Source organism: Tribolium castaneum, chromosome 10 (genome assembly GCF_031307605.1).
Source record: "Tribolium castaneum strain GA2 chromosome 10, icTriCast1.1, whole genome shotgun sequence".
NCBI classification, from domain to species: Eukaryota; Metazoa; Arthropoda; class Insecta; order Coleoptera; family Tenebrionidae; genus Tribolium; species Tribolium castaneum.
The window spans coordinates 3,392,423-3,410,472 of record NC_087403.1 but is presented as its reverse complement, the minus strand read 5'-3'; the positions used below and the strand labels follow the sequence as shown (position 1 = coordinate 3,410,472).

General features: G+C 36.7%; 3 protein-coding genes and 1 long non-coding RNA gene across 12 annotated transcripts in view; 3 read left to right on the top strand and 1 right to left on the bottom strand.

Moving 5' to 3' along the window:
- Window positions 1–9,331, top strand: part of Tc-re (major facilitator superfamily domain-containing protein 12-like) — a 22,375-nt gene extending 13,044 nt beyond the window's left edge. For 2 of the 3 annotated variants that reach the window (XM_064359191.1, XM_008195166.3), the window contains exons 10-11: window positions 9,058–9,112; window positions 9,163–9,331. In XM_064359191.1, coding sequence (XP_064215261.1) covers window positions 9,058–9,112; window positions 9,163–9,283 — 176 coding nt within the window. In that variant the 3' untranslated portion in view covers window positions 9,284–9,331. Of the gene's footprint in view, window positions 1–9,051; window positions 9,113–9,162 lie in introns of all 3 variants that reach the window. The other variant, NM_001293618.1, reaches the window with a different exon arrangement.
- On the top strand, window positions 1,593–8,258 carry LOC135267229 (uncharacterized). Of its 2 annotated transcripts, none has more exons than XR_010335602.1 (5): window positions 1,593–3,136; window positions 3,193–3,928; window positions 3,984–4,142; window positions 4,199–4,678; window positions 4,731–8,258. It is a non-coding gene; the product is annotated as an uncharacterized LOC135267229 (long non-coding RNA). The 2 variants fall into 2 exon arrangements; XR_010335603.1 differs by lacking the exon at window positions 1,593–3,136 and having other exon boundaries at window positions 3,639–3,928; window positions 4,731–4,912; window positions 8,083–8,258.
- LOC655768 (uncharacterized protein) lies at window positions 9,288–12,974 on the bottom strand. Of its 5 annotated transcripts, none has more exons than XM_962330.4 (10): window positions 12,860–12,974; window positions 11,038–11,179; window positions 10,579–10,986; window positions 10,278–10,529; window positions 10,163–10,227; window positions 10,032–10,110; window positions 9,872–9,982; window positions 9,738–9,826; window positions 9,548–9,692; window positions 9,288–9,502 (listed from the first exon to the last, which is right to left on the bottom strand). In XM_962330.4, exons 2-10 carry the CDS (start codon window positions 11,170–11,172, stop codon window positions 9,320–9,322), a joined length of 1,467 nt encoding a protein of 488 aa, XP_967423.2. In that variant the 5' UTR covers window positions 11,173–11,179; window positions 12,860–12,974; the 3' UTR covers window positions 9,288–9,319. The 5 variants fall into 5 exon arrangements, with proteins under 5 accessions (XP_967423.2, XP_064215379.1, XP_064215378.1 ...); XM_064359309.1 differs by having other exon boundaries at window positions 12,838–12,925; XM_064359308.1 differs by lacking the exon at window positions 12,860–12,974 and adding an exon at window positions 12,370–12,718 and having other exon boundaries at window positions 11,038–11,188.
- Window positions 12,863–17,976, top strand: Cont (Contactin). 2 transcript variants are annotated; one of them, XM_064359307.1, is made up of 15 exons: window positions 12,863–13,018; window positions 13,163–13,521; window positions 13,572–14,050; window positions 14,097–14,626; window positions 14,676–14,778; window positions 14,828–15,009; window positions 15,059–15,187; window positions 15,238–15,537; window positions 15,584–15,724; window positions 15,769–15,941; window positions 15,989–16,864; window positions 16,917–17,085; window positions 17,135–17,268; window positions 17,313–17,496; window positions 17,579–17,976. In XM_064359307.1, the coding sequence occupies exons 2-15, from the start codon at window positions 13,168–13,170 to the stop codon at window positions 17,674–17,676; spliced, it is 3,852 nt and encodes a 1,283-aa protein (XP_064215377.1). In that variant the 5' UTR covers window positions 12,863–13,018; window positions 13,163–13,167; the 3' UTR covers window positions 17,677–17,976. The 2 variants fall into 2 exon arrangements, with proteins under 2 accessions (XP_064215377.1, XP_064215376.1); XM_064359306.1 differs by having other exon boundaries at window positions 17,313–17,511.
- The last annotated feature ends 74 nt before the right edge of the window (window positions 17,977–18,050 follow it).

Below are 18,050 nucleotides of genomic sequence, written 5' to 3'. Positions count from 1 at the left end.
TAAAAGACATATATTAAAAGCAGCTGATTCAATTCGAAAGAAGTATAAAGCCATAAAGTTAAACAGCAGTGAAGCGGATGAGTCAATTAAAAAGCTTTTTCAGCCTGTTATAAATCCTTTAGAAGAAATTTCAATAAAAATTGGAGAAGCAATCTCCACCACCACAGCAACAACAACAAAAACAACACAAAAGACCAAAACATCATATTCAAAAGCAAAGGAAACAATTTCTTAAACTACCAAAAAAAGAAAAGATTAAACAAGAACTTGAACTACCAGTTGAAGAAACATATGAACCTAGTACATCACTGCGACAACCAGAAGAAATATATGAGTCATTACCAGAAATAAAAGAAGAAGATTGAAGAAACCAAATCTGACACTATGGATGATTTAATTAATAGCAGACATATTTTAGATGAATTTTTAGAACAATATCCTCCAGTTGCGAGAAATGCAATAGAAGCAGTTTTAGAGAAAACCAGTGATCAGACATTTGGTCCTAGATATAATTCAAAAGAGAATAAACTATTTATGGGTAAACATGAATTAATAATCAGTCAAAATGGTGATTTAATTTTAGATAATGAATCATTTCCTGGTACTCCTGGTTTATACAGACTAATATTTTTTAAAAACCCTGAAGATAAATACACTCAAATTACAAAAGAGGATCGGTCAGCATACAAAAAAATACTTGAAATTTCTAATACACATAGAAAAAATAATGATCCCACAAAACAACTAAAAGGTCATAGAGGTGTAAAATATACTCAAATTGTGCAACCAATGTTTACTTCATTTCCTAAATCTCCGTTTATTGGTGAAGGATTATTCACTAATAAACGTGTAGAATATGTTTACTGGGATGACATAAATGAATTAGTGTCACGTCTAGCATTATTACATGCAGCGACAAAAGCGGGTAACAATTCCCATCTGAATGAAATTTTATCAATAGAAGAAGAATTAAAGGAATGTGGTGTAATATATTAGGCTTAAGTTTTTTTCTGGTTAATCCTCAGTGTTGAAATGCCCATTGATCTATTCGGACGTAAAGTGTTATCAGCATCAAGTGCATTTTTTAAATCTACACCATCACCTTTTGTTTTCACTGCTGATGGTGACCTTGATTTAAAACATCATAGAATCTGTAACATTAATGATCCAACAGAAGACAAAGATTGTGCGAATAAGGTATATATTGATTTAGTAAGTAAACAAATATACCAAAAGATGGAAGGAGTAATAGCTGCTTTAACGGATTTAAATAATAATGTTCATAAAGCAGATGCTATATGGATGGATAAATTTAATCAGTTAAACTTAACCATGAATGTTAAGTACAAAATACTTGATGAAAAAATTGATAATATAATTGCTACAATTCCTCACACGATTGAATCAGAATTGCATAACAAACATTTAAGTATAAATTATGAAATCGATAACAAGTGGAAAAAATTTATGAATAATTCAAATGAGATAACCAGACGAATAAAAAAACTTGAAGAACGCTTTGAAGGAATCGATAGTATTAAGATAAAACCAGAAACCATTTCCAAACGTTCTAAAGCAGGTGATACAGATCAACTTGAAAATGTACCTATATCAAAGAAAAGGAAAGTAACAGATTCATATGAAAATAGTGAAAGATAGAACCCATGCCTCATAATAAAAACAAGTGTCCTCCAGGTCAAATGTCAGATCGTCATGGAAATTGTAGAGAAGTGTACCGTAAATAAGCAATGGTTCGACTAAAGCAAGTTAGTGATGTAAAGCAAAAATTGGTAAACGAGATATTTAAACCTGCACGCAGGAATTTTAAACGAAGACGTACTATAATTAAAGGATTGGATGATTTATGGCAAGTAGATTTAGCAGAAATGCAAAATTTATCTTATCATAATAATGGATTTAAATATATTTTAGTCGTAATCGACTGTTTTTCTAAATTTTTATGGACCAGACCACTGAAATCGAAATCAGCTAATGAGGTTAGCAGAGCTATGGAATCAATACTGAAGAATGAAAAAGAACGAATACCAAAGAATTTACAGTCAGATCAAGGAAAGGAATTTTATAATACCACTTTTCAGGATTTGATGAGACGTTATAATATTAATCACTATAGTACGTACAGCGTTAAAAAAGCAGCAATTGCTGAACGAGTTATACGTACTTTAAAATCCAAAATTTATCGATATTTTACGTTATTTGCGACACATAAATGGATAAATAAATTGCAAGAGATAACCAAAAATTATAATACTACAATACATCGAACAACAGGAAGGAAACCCACAGAGATAAACGCTTCGAATCAAGGAGACATAACAGCATATGATCATCTAAAGATTGTTGATAAAAACAGAAAAAAATTTAAAGTCGGAGATTTCGTAAGAATTAGCAAAGAAAAGATGTTATTTGAAAAAGGATATACACCCAATTGGTCAACGGAAATTTTTAAAATCAGTAAGATTAATCTAACCAATCCTGTAACATTTCTGCTAGAAGATAAAGAAGGTCAACCAATCAAAGGAGCTTTTTATATTTGGGAATTATCAAAAACTCAATATCCTGACGTCTATTTAGTTGAGAAAGTGATTCGACGTAAAGGAACTAAATTATTTGTGAAATGGTTAGGTTTACCAGATAATCAGAATAGTTGGATTGAAATGAAAGATATTACCTAATAAATAAGAAATATATATACGATATAATTATTTAACGTCTAATTTAGTTCCATTTAAGATGGCAACGAGTGTAGAACCTGTTATAAAAAAAGTGCTGCATTTTGAAAAAACCATAAGCGATATTCGATTACTAATGAAACTGGAACTACTGAAATTAGGACCGTGCCAGTTGATGGATATATTTCATAAATTACCGGAAACATATCAACAAGATCATGATATAAAGCTGAATCTACCATGTTTACAACATTATTATAACAGTTTTGACGAAGATCAGTTTGATGGTCCTCCTTCATCAATAAATAATTGTGTTTCGTGTATTTTAGATGATACAGGAAGCCAACAACAACAACAACAACAACAACAACAACAACAACAACAACAACAACAACCCACTGCGTTTCAAGTGTAATGCCTCTTTTGAACTCATCACTCATCTTGTTTGTTACTCTTATACAAAATGTGTTGTACGTGCAAAAACCGTTAGATGTTGTAGATATGTACATCGTCTTCACTAGTGAAAGTCCTAACAACACAAGATGGTCTCCTCTCTGGAAAAGTTTATTTTTCAACGATGTTGATTACCAATGGAAGAAGATGAATCTGGGTTATTTGAGCAATACTGCAATAGAAATATTTAAATATGAAAATGTTTCTATAGCAAACTCTGTAATATATTTTAAATTAAGACTAGTTTTTACCAATAGTAATTATATTGATACTGACTGGAAGAGACTTATACTTAATGATCATGATGTAGTTTCAATAAAAAATTGTTTTAATCATGTTCCTACCTTTTTAGCAATGTTTGGAATTGTTTGTACATGTTGGATCGTTTTTATGATGTTCATAGCGTTAGGTTTGGCTTAAAAACTGCAATTAAAAATTTATTTAGGTGTATGACTTTGTTAGTTTAAGTATGTAGTTTGTTTTATGTCTAATAAAAAATAATATTCATTCTGATTATTTTTGTTATCATATTTCCTGTCTAACGTTTTTTTCCTTAAAAACGTTAAATTTTTATCAGTTATATTTTGAATTTTTTGAATTTTTACGTAAGGAACCACAATATCCGGTTGCAAAGTTTATGGAATATAAAATCATATCGCATCAATGATTAATTCATTTCTACTTCGACTGTCCGTGTATGAAAGTAATCATGTTCAAGTGCTCTCAATGCGATAACAAGTTTACTCGCAAAGATGCTTTAACACGTCATGTAAAAAAACATAGTAAGTAAATACATTTTACGTTATAGAAATTGTTTTAATTAAGAGCATTTTTAAGGTGATAAATTATCTAAACTCACTTGCACCGGATGTAAAACGTCATTTACGAGATTTGATAACTATAGGCGTCATATTACAAATTCATCATTGTGTTCAATGGATTCGGATGATATGACTCCTAAAAAAGCCCGCCTGACAACTAGAACACCTTTACAAGGTATTTTTGTAAATATTCTTTATATTATTATTATTATAACTTGTTTTTGTTTTTAGAAGTTACTACTAACGCTCCATCATGTTCATTTCATCAATTTTGTGAAATATGCAATAGTCACTACAGAGGATCCAGATTAAACCATTTACGTTCTTTAAAACATAAAAGTGTCATCTCCGCCAAAATTAATGATGATGATGATTTCGTTGAAGAATATCAAGTTGCCTTCAAATCAAGAATTACCTCATACCGATTGAAAAATTCACAACTAGATGACTTGGAAGTGTGCAATTTTTTTGAAAGAAATCAAGATAAACTTATCACTTTAATAACTAGAAAACTGAGAGAATTTAACCAACTTAAAATTAATTTCGAACTTTTTGCTAAATATATTTTACCTTCTAAAGACATTATCGAAATCAAATCATTCAACACTAAAAATATCATCATTTCAATATCGACAAATATTAAGGTAGAACTGGAAGAAATATGTGGCGTCATAAAAAACAAAATGAGTGAATTCTTGGAAAAAGATAGTGGTAAGTAATATCAATTTTATTTATAAACATATTATTGTATTAAATTTTTTAGGTTGGATTTTAATGGAAATTTTGTTTTTGGAACTTAATATCAACAAATTCAATCCACTACGTGCATCAACATATATACCATTACCGAAGGACATAGCGAAGCGGAGAGCGGTTATCAATATTCATAATGATGATAATGAATGTTTCAAATGGTCTGTTTTGGCACACCTTCATTCAACTGAAGTAAATGTTAATCGACATCGAGTTGATGCTTATCGTGAGTTTGAAGAGGAATTAGATTTTACAGATATTTCATTTCCGGTTAAATTAACTGATATTTTTAAATTTGAAGCACTTAATAATATTAGTGTAAATGTCTATGGAACAGAGCAGCGTTTTGATCATGAAAAAGGTAAATGGGTATCAGATATTATAGGTCCCTTTTATTTAACTTCTAAGAAACGAGACATTCATGTAAATTTATTACTTATCGTAGACGATGAAAGAATGATCAAACATTACTGTCTGATAAGCAACATTTCTCGATTAATAAGTTCACAACTTTCCAAACATAATCATGCTAAATTTATATGTAACGGTTGTCTATTATTTTTTTCGAGTGAACAAAAATTAGTTAAACATCGTAAGTATGCTTGTAATGAAGTTGTCACTACATTACCAACTTCTGATCTGATTATAAATAAATTTGGTAAAGAAGTGCCTGGTAATGAATTAACATTTCAAAATTTTGATAAATCTCTTAAAGTTCCTTTTGTATTTTATTTCGATTTTGAATCTATTTTAAAACCTTTACGCAATGATAATTCAGCCGATAATATCCGTACAATTGTTACACATTTACATGAACCATATAGTTTCGGATATTACATAAAATGTGCATATAATGATAATTTATCAATTTATCGGACTTATCGAGGAAAAGATGCTCCTAAAATTTTTGTGAAATGGTTGCAAGATGATGTAAATAGACTTTATCACGATCACCTCAAACATATCGTACCACTTGAAATGACTCCGTTAGATGAATTGGTTTTTCAAATATCTACCCATTGTCATTTATGTAAAGAACCTTTCAAAACAGATTACGGAAGTCTAAATTGTGATAGAGTTCGTAATCATTGTCACTTAACAGGTGAATTTTTAGGACCTGCACATTCTATTTGTAATTTAAATTATAAGATTCCAAAATATATCCCTGTTTTTTGTCATAATTTAACTAATTATGATAGTCATTTATTTATTAAAGCTTTAGCAACAGAAAAGACCATCATTAATTGCATTGCTCAAACTAAAGAAAAGTATATTACATTTTCAAAAAAAATTTTAGTTGATAAGGTCATGAACACGACTACAAATACAGTTGACAATATTTTTATAACGCTTAGATTCGTAGATTCGTTCCGTTTCCTTTCTTTTTCATTAGATAAATTATCTCAGACTTTAACTTCTAATGAATGTCTAACCATTCGGAAACACTTTCCGGACGATAACCAATTTAATTTGATAAGACAAAAAGGTGTTTTTCCATATTCATATTTGGATTGTTTTAATAAGTTAGATGATACCAGTTTACCATTGATTCAACAATTTTATGATAATCTTAATAAAACTGATATCAGTGAACATGATTATGAGCGAGCACAGGAAGTCTGGAATCTATTTGATTGCAAAACGTTAGGTGATTATTCCGACATTTATTTAAAGTCTGATGTTTTGTTACTAACAGACATTTTTGAAAATTTCAGAAAGGTTTGTCTCAAAATTTATGAACTAGATCCAGCTCATTACTTAACAGCACCTTCATTAGGCTGGGATGCTATGTTAAAAATGACTGGAATTAAATTCGAATTGTTAACTGATATAGACATGGTACATTTCTTTCGAAAATCTATTAGAGGAGGACTTTGTCAATGTTCAAAACGTAAAGCAGTAGCAAATAATAAGTTTTTATCAAATCATGATCCTTCTAAACCAACTTCTTTTATAATGTACCTTGATGCAACCAACTTGTATGGAGCAGCAATGTCTGAATATTTACCTTATAGCGGTTTTCGATGGGAAGATCCTAATGAATTCAATGATAACCTAATTCTCAATTTGACAGATAACGCTGATGTAGGTTATATATTCGAAGTTGATTTAGAATATCCTTCTGAATTACATAATCTTCACAACGATTTACCATTTTGTCCTGAAAAATTTATTCCTCCCTCTAGTAAAACTGAGAAACTTTGCGCAACCTTGAACAATAAAGTACACTATGTTTTACATTATCGAAATTTAAGACAAGCTATACAAGGTGGTTTAAAATTAATTAATATTCACCGTGTTTTAAGTTTTAATCAATCACCATGGTTGAAAACATATATTGATTTAAATACAGAAATGCGTAACAAATCAAAAAACGCGTTAGAAAAAGATGTATTTAAATTAATGAATAATTCAGTTTTTGGTAAAACCATGGAATCAATTGATAAAAGAGTAAACGTGAAATTGGTAACATCATGGAATAATATAGGTAGAAAACCAGGTGCTGAAAGTTTAATTGCACGACCAAATTTTAAAAATTCATCTATCTTTACACCAAATTTTGTAGCTATTCAATTAGAGAACGAAAAAGTTTTCTACAATAAACCTCTGTATGTAGGTTTTACTATTCTAGATATCAGTAAAACTATTATGTATGATTTTTATTATAATTTCATAAAACTTAAATACGGTAACAATGCAACGCTTTTGTATACCGATACTGATAGTTTAGTAATTGAAATTTTTTGTGAAAATATTTATGATGATATTAAATCTAATATAGAGCGTTTTGATACTTCAAATTATAAAGCAGAAAATATTCATGGAATACCTGTATCGTCTTCTGTCATCGGGAAGATGAAAGATGAATATAAAGGACGTGTAATATCAGAATTTTTAGGAACAGGTGCTAAAGCATATTGTGTGGATGTTGAAGGTGAATTATCTAAAAAAGCTAAGGGTATTAAACACAATGTAATTACAAGTGAATTACATAAAATTGACTACCAAAACGCAGTTACTGTTCCAAACACTGAAATTATTAAAGAAATGAATATCTTTCGTTCGAAGCTTCATAACATTTACACAGAATTAAAGAAAAAAATTGCTTTATCTTTCAAAGATGATAAACGTTACATCTTAAACAATTCTGAAGGTAGAACATTATCTTGGGGTCATAAAAATATTCTTCCTCAAACTCAGGAATAATATTTAATTTGTATTGTAGTTATTGTATTATAATGTTTATGTATTATAATATGTATGTATGTATGTACTTATATTTAGATGTAATAAACAATTAAAGTAATTTATTGTTTTTATTATTATCCATTAACCAAATAGCTTATGTGAATTTGTTTCAGGTTTCCAAAATAGACAGCACTATCCACTCTACCTACCTGAGGTTCGACTCCCCATGGAAGGAACAACAACAACAACAACTTTTTTTGCATTATATTTTAAACAAATAACAAAATAAACTTGGTGCGCAACAGACAAGTTAGGCAAACAACATTACAAAAATAAAAAACTACATATACTAGGTTTTTTTTCCTTATCGATAAAATAATGACTTTCCTTTATTAGTTATTAGTGACAAGCGCGATGATTTTCTGATATTTTGCTTAACTCAATACAGCATGTATTGTATATATACTTCATGTATTCAAAATTGCACATTTCAAAAATCATATATTCAAAATTTCACAACCCCAAAAACCAAAAATTTCACAACCCCAAAAAGCTACTACTACTACTACTACTTGTTTTCTTGGTTGCATATTCGCAAACGGGCGGGGGGTGTGTTTAAAAAAAAAAAATGGAGGCCAGCGCCATCTTTGATTGACGGCTGCGCTGACGGCAGCGCCATCTAGCGAAAAGTTTGCAGACCGTGGCGCCATCTAACGTGAGAATTTAGGCGGAATTTGTGACGACATCGGCGCTACCAACATTACACCCAATATTAATTTTTAAATAAATTAAAATTTTGGCGCCATTTTTTTTAACAAACAAACATGGCCGACTAATTTCAAATATTAATTTTGAAATAATTTAAATTTGGCGCCAATTTACCATTAAACAAAAATGACCGCCGCCGACTTTCAAACTTCCAAGATGGCGACGATTATTATTATTATTATTATTATTATACTACATAAATATATTTGCATCATCACAAATGGCGTCAGTCGGCCGCAGGCCGGCTGACCAGCTGGTCGCAGGCCAGCGAGCTGCGATTACGCGCTTGCGTCTGCGGCTGACTGACACAATTTTCACACATGCGCAGTAGAGGGAGGTGGAGGTGGTTTTTGAACCGGCTATCTCTATCTACTGCACAGTAACATTTACGGATAAATTAATATCAGGCGGTGTCGTTCTTCTCGTGCAGAACCTGTATGACTTTTTCAAACTTTTAAATCCAGTTATAGCGTTTTTTATTGCAGCCAATGTACGCCGAAGGAAATGTGCCCACACTTCTACGAAGATGTGCTCTCTTACGTCTGCGGCATTGTATCATTAATAGGTTTAGGCTCATTAGCGACACTTCACTGCCGATTAAATTAAACACTTTTTACGACTCATGTATTTATTAAAGAAAAATTACATAACTTCCCCAATTTGTTTTATTTGCTCGATGACGTAGTCCATGTCCGAATAAGTCGGAACGGGATGACAAGTGGTAATCATGCGAAAAAAATTGCAGAAACCTCGATGAACCAAAGGCGAATAACCTATCATCAGTTTGCCACTCTTCACTAATTTTTCTTTAATTGCGGGAGCCACCTGCAAACGACTGTCGGATTTGTTTTTTAAAACGTCACCGCTTACATTGTTCATTTTTTTCCACCATTCGGCGTCTTCTTTCCCGGAGCGCATGCTACGAGGAATGTACCAAAAGCAAACAGCCGTGGTCTCGAACTCATCCTGAACCAGTCTAAAACCCTCCAAATTCGAAATTTTTGACCTAAAATAACTGAAACAAACATTAATTTGCGCCGATTCGGCCTATGCCAGTTACTTAGCACAGTCGATGGCATTATCCACAAGGCTTGCGAACCCCGCTTTGCCACGAGCTTTCCACATTACCCATAATTTGAAACCGTCAACCTAGAACTAGTGCGTAAATTTTGCAAAATTTTGGGTGGTACGTACTTTGCGGCCGCACTGTATGCTCTTATCCCCCGTATCGTACGAGACATCGTAAAACTTATCTTGCTGGAATAAATAGACAGCTGAAGCTGAATTACATTCATGAAGAATATTCTAAAAATAGCACCGTTAATATAAGTACAATGAAATATTTCCAGCCTACGTTATGTCTTGTTATAAATATTGAGCATTGCAATGGAGCACCTAACATTTTGTGTGGGTTCCAAGCAAACGAGTCCGATCTAATAAAAATGCGAAGCAAAAAATCAGTGACTAATACAATTTTACGCTCACCTGTGCGATGCCTCCAGCCGTTCTTTAAAATTTTTAGAAAGTAAAAGAGTGCCTCCATAACAAGCCTAAAACAAATTCAAATTTGAGCCGGGCCCAGACAGCGCTTATTTATTACGTCGATGTGGAGCCAAAGCTGGTGCCTTTCGCAAATATCGGCTATCTTATCTAAAGGGTCAATCGCGCCCACGACCGTGGTCCCTGCAGTAGCGTTGACAAAAAACGGGACGTGGCCCTGCGCCTTCCTCGAGATGATTGCCTTTTCGAGCTCCTCGGCAATCATCCGTCCGAAATTATCGGTTTTAATCTTAACCAAATTATCGGTGCCTAGACCCAGCCACTGCGCGCTCTTTTGGAGAGAATAATGTCCCTGAAATAGTTTTTTAACCACTGTCGCCTAATTGTACAAAATGACTTGCTTCTTCCGAGGTAAAGGCGACCAGGACTGGTAAGCCATGGAGGCCCTTTGTTTTGGTCTCGGGGAATTTTTTGTAGCGGGCGAGGACCATCCCGTACATATTTGATATGCTACCGCCTGGGGAAAAAATCCCATCGCCCTGCGTATAGCCGAGCAATTTTTTAACTTCCTCTAAGAGTTCTAACTCGACTAGGGAGAACACGGGGGCGACTTCGAACGTGTGCTGATTGGTATTCAGTGATTCAGCGAGCCAGGTTGCACCAAGACCGTACAGATCCGTGCCCCCGTAGAGCTGGTTATGAAATTTCGCACTATTTGTTTTAATGCTGTATTTTATTATATCTCTGCAAACCGCTTCAAGCTCTTCCAAATTCGCGCACGGAGCCGCCAAGGATAAATCAATTTTGTTCTTTCAAAATTAATTATAAACAAACAATGTAATAAATTCAAAGCGACTTACCTTCAAATCGTGGGGATCTACATATTCAATGACTTTATTAGCTTCCTGGGGATTTAGAATGTGTTCCTCTTTAATCAGTTTTACTATTCTGTCCAAAAAGTCAAAAACGTTTAATGTATCCATGGCAAGTACCATCCAACAACTAAAAGAACTGGTGTGCATATTAAACGAGACTATTTACATAACAGAGCCGTAATGCCGATTTTACTTTGCTCTTAGTACCAAAGTCCCTATTTACTCGGTAAATATTTAGCCGACTACTTGGTCCGAAAAGCTATCTCGCATATGCTATTCCAGCGAAATCATTATTTCAAAGTGCATTGTGCATGCAGATCTAGTTGCCAGGTGTTCTAATACATATATAATAAATTTGCAAATGAGTTTGCTATTAATTTTCTATAAAAAATCGTGTAACGGTTGGCGTTACATGTCAAAGACAATAGATGAGTGGTAGTATATAGAAAAAATGACATCATAATAATGACAAGGATTAAAAATATAATTAAAAAAGATGATGGGAAACTTTTGAGCGCTCTTCGCCATAATTTGCTAAGCAAATATTCCGTGTACAGATTCCCGAAGAGATAAAAATAAAACAAATCAAAGCTTCATTGCCATCTGATTTTCTTATTTTAACAATTGAGTGTTTCTATAATAGCTGCTTATTTACATATATTATGCGATAAGTTTCGTAGGTCATACAACACAGAATACAGTAGGAATAAAATAATTTGTTCCCTTATCACGTCCGTAGTTAACAAGAAAATCTTCAAGACATGTTTTGAACGTCAAAGAGGTCATAACACTTTGATATAGTTGTAGCAGAAAATGAGCTTTTGACTCCGCTTTTGATAAAAGATAATTCCGATCAGATAAATACCGTCTAGTTTTTGTATTACGGTAAATGCACATAAATGAAGTACCGTTTTAGTAAACATCATTGTTTACAGTGCAAATAATAAAGCAATAAATTTTAACGAAGAGTAATTCATGGTTCATTTGAAAACCTATACCGCTCGGAATACGCGGTATCAATTTTGCATCCCAGTGGGCCGATGCACTTCCGTCTTATCATTCCTGACATTGGTGATAAGAAATCATGGCCTAGTTGATTCGTGACACAGATGGAACGTTTTACTTAAATAGCAAAAGCAGCGACAATATAATATGAAACGTCAAATAATCATAGAAATTTATGTCTTTGAGACTTAAATGGAAGTATTATGATATCTTAATGGTTTTTGTCGGGAACTAATAGGTATATTTGGCTGGCTTTGCCTTTATGATTGCCAATAACATAACAGAGTACGGTGATTTAAAGGTATTACTCACATGATTGCCGATTAAATGGATTTTTCAGACGTTATTGCGGAAAAGTGGAGATCTTACAATTACAACTTACAAATTTCAACTAAAATGTTTTTATACAGAACCTTGCCTAGTAATAATAGTAATAAATCTAATTGTAATAAACAATTTTTTGTTTGGAGTATTTGACCTCTCGTTTCCTGATTTTAGGAAAGTTTGATTAGGAAAATTTATGTATTCGCTTTGTCCGATAATTTTATTATATGTTAGAGTGACCTTTCGTCTATAAATACAAAAATCTTCTAATCTGATAATGACCCAGTGAGTAAGATGGCATATGGAAGGCGTAAAAGTATGACCAACCCATGAACTCAAATTTGCCAATTACATACTCATGACATAATCGGTAATTATGCGACAGTCATCATAAAACAAGCATAAAAATGGCATTAAAGCAAAATTGCAGTCTCCCAACCACTTTGCGCCACCCACCGCCAATTTTAAACAACCTCACCGTCTTTCACACGTTGGCGACCCTGCGTGTTTACGAATGTATTCGTTCCGTCTCTCTCTAAAGATGACTGTTTAGAGTGAGTGATTCAATTCTAAAACGGTTCTCCTGGTTTTTGTTATCTTTATTATCTCTTTTCTATGATTCGGATTTTATGAGTTGGTAAGTGCCATCCCTTATCAGTTATTAGAAAAAAACAGGCGCGTTTATTTAAATTAAAAACACAAGCTGAGGTTACATCGTCCACAGCCACCTGCCACTCCCATTAATTTTAACCGAACAGGGAATTACAAAAGGCATTTTTAGGTATTATGTTCTTGCTGTGTCTTCTCGGGTGCCTTGCACTCCCGGTTTATGCACAAGGACCCCAATATGACAATGCTGGGCGACCGTACAATGCACAAAACTCAGTTTACGACCAAAATGTACCTTACGCCCAACAGGGGCCACAATATCAGCAGCCCCCTCAAGGGCCCTTGTACAACCAGGACCCCCAGTACAATCCGCAGCCAAATATTCCAAGAATTTACAGTAATGACGGCCTCAATAACGATATTTTCTACGATTTGAAGTGCCCAGAACACTGGGTTAGGTTGTATCAGTCGTGCTATAGGTTTATTAGGTCGCCGTTAAGGCCCTATGAGGAGGCAAGACGGATATGTGAAGTATTAAGCTTATTTTGAGTAGGGAATTGGGCTTTAAGGCGGGGTTGTAGGCCTACTCTCCGGAAGATGGCAGGTCAGATCTAGTCTCAATTGGTAGTACGGAAGAACATGGCTTCTTGATCAATCAGTTGAACGCTTTGGACCCTCAACACAGGAGGTGGTATATAGGGACGTACCAACACTCAGCGAACTATTGGACCAATGTTGACGGTTCCCAATTAGTGAATATGGAAAATGCGTTTTTGCCGGTCGCGGAACCCTACGGAAAAGACCACCTCGCGTATAACTTTTCTGTCGAGCTGATGCATTGGGGCTTCCAGCCCGTGAAAGGCGATGAGCACCTCTTATTTATATGCGAAGCTGATATTAGAAGTATTCAACGACTAGTCGGAGACGACAGGACTTATACCTATGGTGTCGAAATCACCAACCCCGAACAGATCCCGAGGGGCCCCTATTTCATCAAACAACCAGTCGACGCCACGTTCGATAGCTCGAAAAAAATGCTATATAACGATATCAGTCTGAGGTATTACTGCGTTTTTTTGTGATTTTGTTTCCTATTTGTTGTATAGTTGTTTAGCCGGTGGTTTCCCCACCCCGACATACGAGTGGTTCCGCGAAGACTACGAAATCGACAAACTCGTCGCCCGTCGAATAGACCCCTTGAGTGACCCCCGCTACACAATCAGTGGCGGGATGTTGATAATCCACGAACCGGAGGAGAAACGTGACCATGCGACATACCACTGCAAGGCTTCTAACAAATTCGGAACTATCATTTCCGAAAGCGTACAACTCAATTTCGGTTTTATCAAAGAATTCGTCCTGAAACGCTCCCCCGAGTCGGGCGACAAAAACTGGGGGAAGGCCATATACTGCGATCCCCCGAACCACTTCCCTTCGGTTCGCTACTCGTGGTCACGTGACTACTTCCCGAACTTTGTCGAGGAAGACCGGCGCGTTTTCGTATCGTATGACGGCGCCTTGTACTTTTCGGCGCTAGAAACTATAGATAAAGCCAACTACAGTTGTAGTGTCCAGTCGGAGTTTTCCGATTCGGGCCGGAACGGCCCCTTTTTCCCACTGATGGTCAACCCTCATTGTGAGTTTTGAGCCGTTTGGCGCCTTGTGGTTAATTGTGGTTGTTACAGCCCATTACCAACAACTCAAGTTTCCGAATAATTTCCCCAAAGCTTTCCCCGACGCGCCCATTGCGGGGAAGGAAGTACGTCTAGAGTGTATGGCGTTTGGATAGTAAGTTTTCCCGTTGTGATTGATTGATTTAATCTACGTTTTTTTTTAGTCCTGTCCCTAGCTACAACTGGACAAGACGCGGGGCACCTTTGCCACGATCTGCCGTCTTGTCTAGTTTCAACAGGGTGTTGACAATCCCTCATGTGCAGGTGGAGGATCAGGGAGAGTATGTTTGCCGGGCTTATAACGACAGAGCTAGCACCGAAAATAGCCTTATTTTAAATATACAAGGTTTGCGGTGGTAGGAATTGACGTGGTTAAAATAACCGAAAATTTTCAGCCGAACCTAACTTCACTATTCCATTGGCTGACAGACACGCCGATAGTAAAAGCGAGTTAGTTTGGACTTGTGAGGCGTTCGGAATCCCTGATGTTAACTACACGTGGTGGAAAAACGGACGGCAGCTAGGTACATCTATCACTGTTCACAAAACGCGTTTGACTCCAATATATTTCCAGTCATGGGTTATATGGAACCCGAAGAACGCGACCGAATCCGAATCCAAGACAACGTATTGACGATAAGGTACCTGGACCAAGAACGCGATCCTGGAATGTATCAGTGCCGAGCGACAAACTCGCTCAAGACAAAATACTCATCCGCGCAGCTGCGCGTTTTAGCTTTCAGACCCACTTTTAAGAAACACCCCCTCGAAGCGGAAACTTACGCCGCTGAAGGGGGCAGTGTGACTATAAAATGTAACCCAGAGGCGGCCCCAAGGCCCGAGTTCGTGTGGAAGAAAGACGGGAATGTTTTAGGTGAGATAGCGTGCCCTCTGTTGCCAAACGACTAACACAATTAAAGGTTCGGGGGGGCATCGAAGAATTTTAGAGAACGGTAATTTGGTTATCAGTTCGGTGTCCCGCGATGACGAGGGGCAGTACACGTGCAGGGCATCTAATCAGTTCGGAGTGGACGAATCGAAGGGACGCTTGATCGTTTTACGTAAGTTTAGTACAGTAGTACGGCTGATGGCAATGATGGTTTAGGGGGCCCGCGTTTGATTGAAAGCTTGACTCCGAAAATTGTGACGACGGTCGGCCGTTACTTCGACTTACGATGTCTCGCCGAGACTGAGGAAATGTTAGACATTGCGTACGTTTGGAGCCATAATGGCATTAAAATCCGCGACATCGACATCAAAAACATGAATTATCGTTTGGTGAGTAGCTGTAACCTGTGTATTGCGTCCTCAATTGCGGAATTTAGCGAATCGATGGTGGGTTTCTTTCCGTGACAAATGCCACGTTTACCGACGCTGGGGAATACGAGTGTACTATAAAATCAACCGTTGGTAAAATCTCATCTCGGTCGGTGGTCGTGGTCGAGGGGCCTCCTGGTCCGCCAGGTGGCGTCACCGTGTCCATTCAGAAGAGCTCGTTCACGCTGCAATGGACCGATGGTGCCACTCACGGCTCCCAAATCCGGGGTTACACCGTCAGTGGTCGCACGAACTGGAACCAGACCTGGGTCAACATTAGTTACATTGTTGATGTGCGGGAGATTGACAGATACACCGGCCAGAAGGAGAGTCTGATTGACACTGCCTTGACTCCTTGGTCCACTTACGAGTTTCGCATAGCCGCTTGGAACTCCTGGGGGATGGGGCCCCCGTCAGCCCCCAGCCCCCGGCATTCGACGCCGCCGGACCGTCCCTACATCGCCCCATATAACATTGGCGGTGGAGGCGGCAAGATTGGCGATTTGACCATCACGTGGTCGCCACTCAAGCCAGACGAGCAGAACGGTCCTGGCATTTACTACAGGATATTCTGGAAGCGGAAGGACCAAGAAGTCGAATTCCAGACTCAGGAATTGAAGGAGTTCGGGAACACGGGAATGGCGGTAGTGCACATACCGCCACAGTACTACTACACGGAATACATTGTTAAAGTGCAAGCTATTAATCAGATAGGTCCTGGGCCGATCAGTCCAGAACATGTTATATACTCTGCCGAGGACATGCCGCAAGTTGCGCCACAACTGGTCGTTGCTAGATCGTTCAACTCGACGGCGCTTAATGTCAGTTGGGTACCAATTGACCAGACGAGGGAGAAAGTCAGAGGCAAACTCATCGGACATCGTGTAAGTAAACCAAAATCGCCGAGATTTGTTCCATAGTTAGCGCAAATTATAGATCAAGTACTGGAAGAAGGGCACCAAGGAGGAGGAAAGTGTCTATTATTTGTCGCGTACGACACGGCCGTGGGCCCTTATCGTCGGTTTGCAACCCGACACGTACTACTTCGTCAAAGTTATGGCCTACAACTCGGCCGGTGAAGGCCCCGAGAGTGAACGTTTCATCGGTAAATATTTCCCCCCTCTTCCGTGATTTTTTGCTAATTGTTTGTGTAGAACGTACGTTCCGAAAGGCGCCACAAAAACCACCGTCGTCGGTTCATGTCTATGGCATCAATCCATCGACGGTCAAAGTGGTGTGGCGGTACGTCCAACCATCGTTGGAGGAAGAGCCGCTCAAAGGCTACAAGGTACGGTGTATGTTGTTTTGCTTGTCTGACTCAGCGATTTGCAGATTCGTGTATGGGAATTCGATCAAGACATAAGCACCGCGAATGACACTATAAAACCATTCGGTGGCAAATTAGAAGCCTACGTTAATAACCTACAGCCTGGCAAAACCTACAGAATGCGTGTGCTCGCATACTCGAACGGCGGCGACGGCCGCATGAGCTCCCCCGAAGTCAAGTTCCGAATGGGTGGGTTTAGCAATAGTAATAATTGATTCGTTCACTTGGACGGCTTCGCTTAGTCTTGCACGCTTATGTGATTGTTTTGCAGGTCCACTTGCATATTACCGAAGTGCTTGTGAGGATTTAAAACCATTTACAATAACAATCGTCATCGCATGTCTGCTTCATTATCTACTAACAACATGAGTCCAGTTTTTGTTATGTTTTATTTTGTTTACTTCGTCAAAAGGCCATCATTTTTATATCATTCCGACGTTTGAGGCTTCTGAACTTGTGCCTTAACAGGATTGCATTATGTAAAACGTACCTGTATCAAATGTAATACTTTAGCAATATTTTTTCTAATGACGTGTTCAAATTTTCTGTGCTTTTACATCATAAATCATAAATCCGTCCAACACAAGGTTGTAGTTTGTTTTTATCTTTATTATATAATAGAAATATACAGAGTATCGGTGTAATTTTTTAAATAAATTTTTTGTAAAACATTGTGGTTTTAATCGGAAATCCTGACACTACCTCTAATAAATGTGTGGAGCTGTCCATGCATCCTCCCCAAC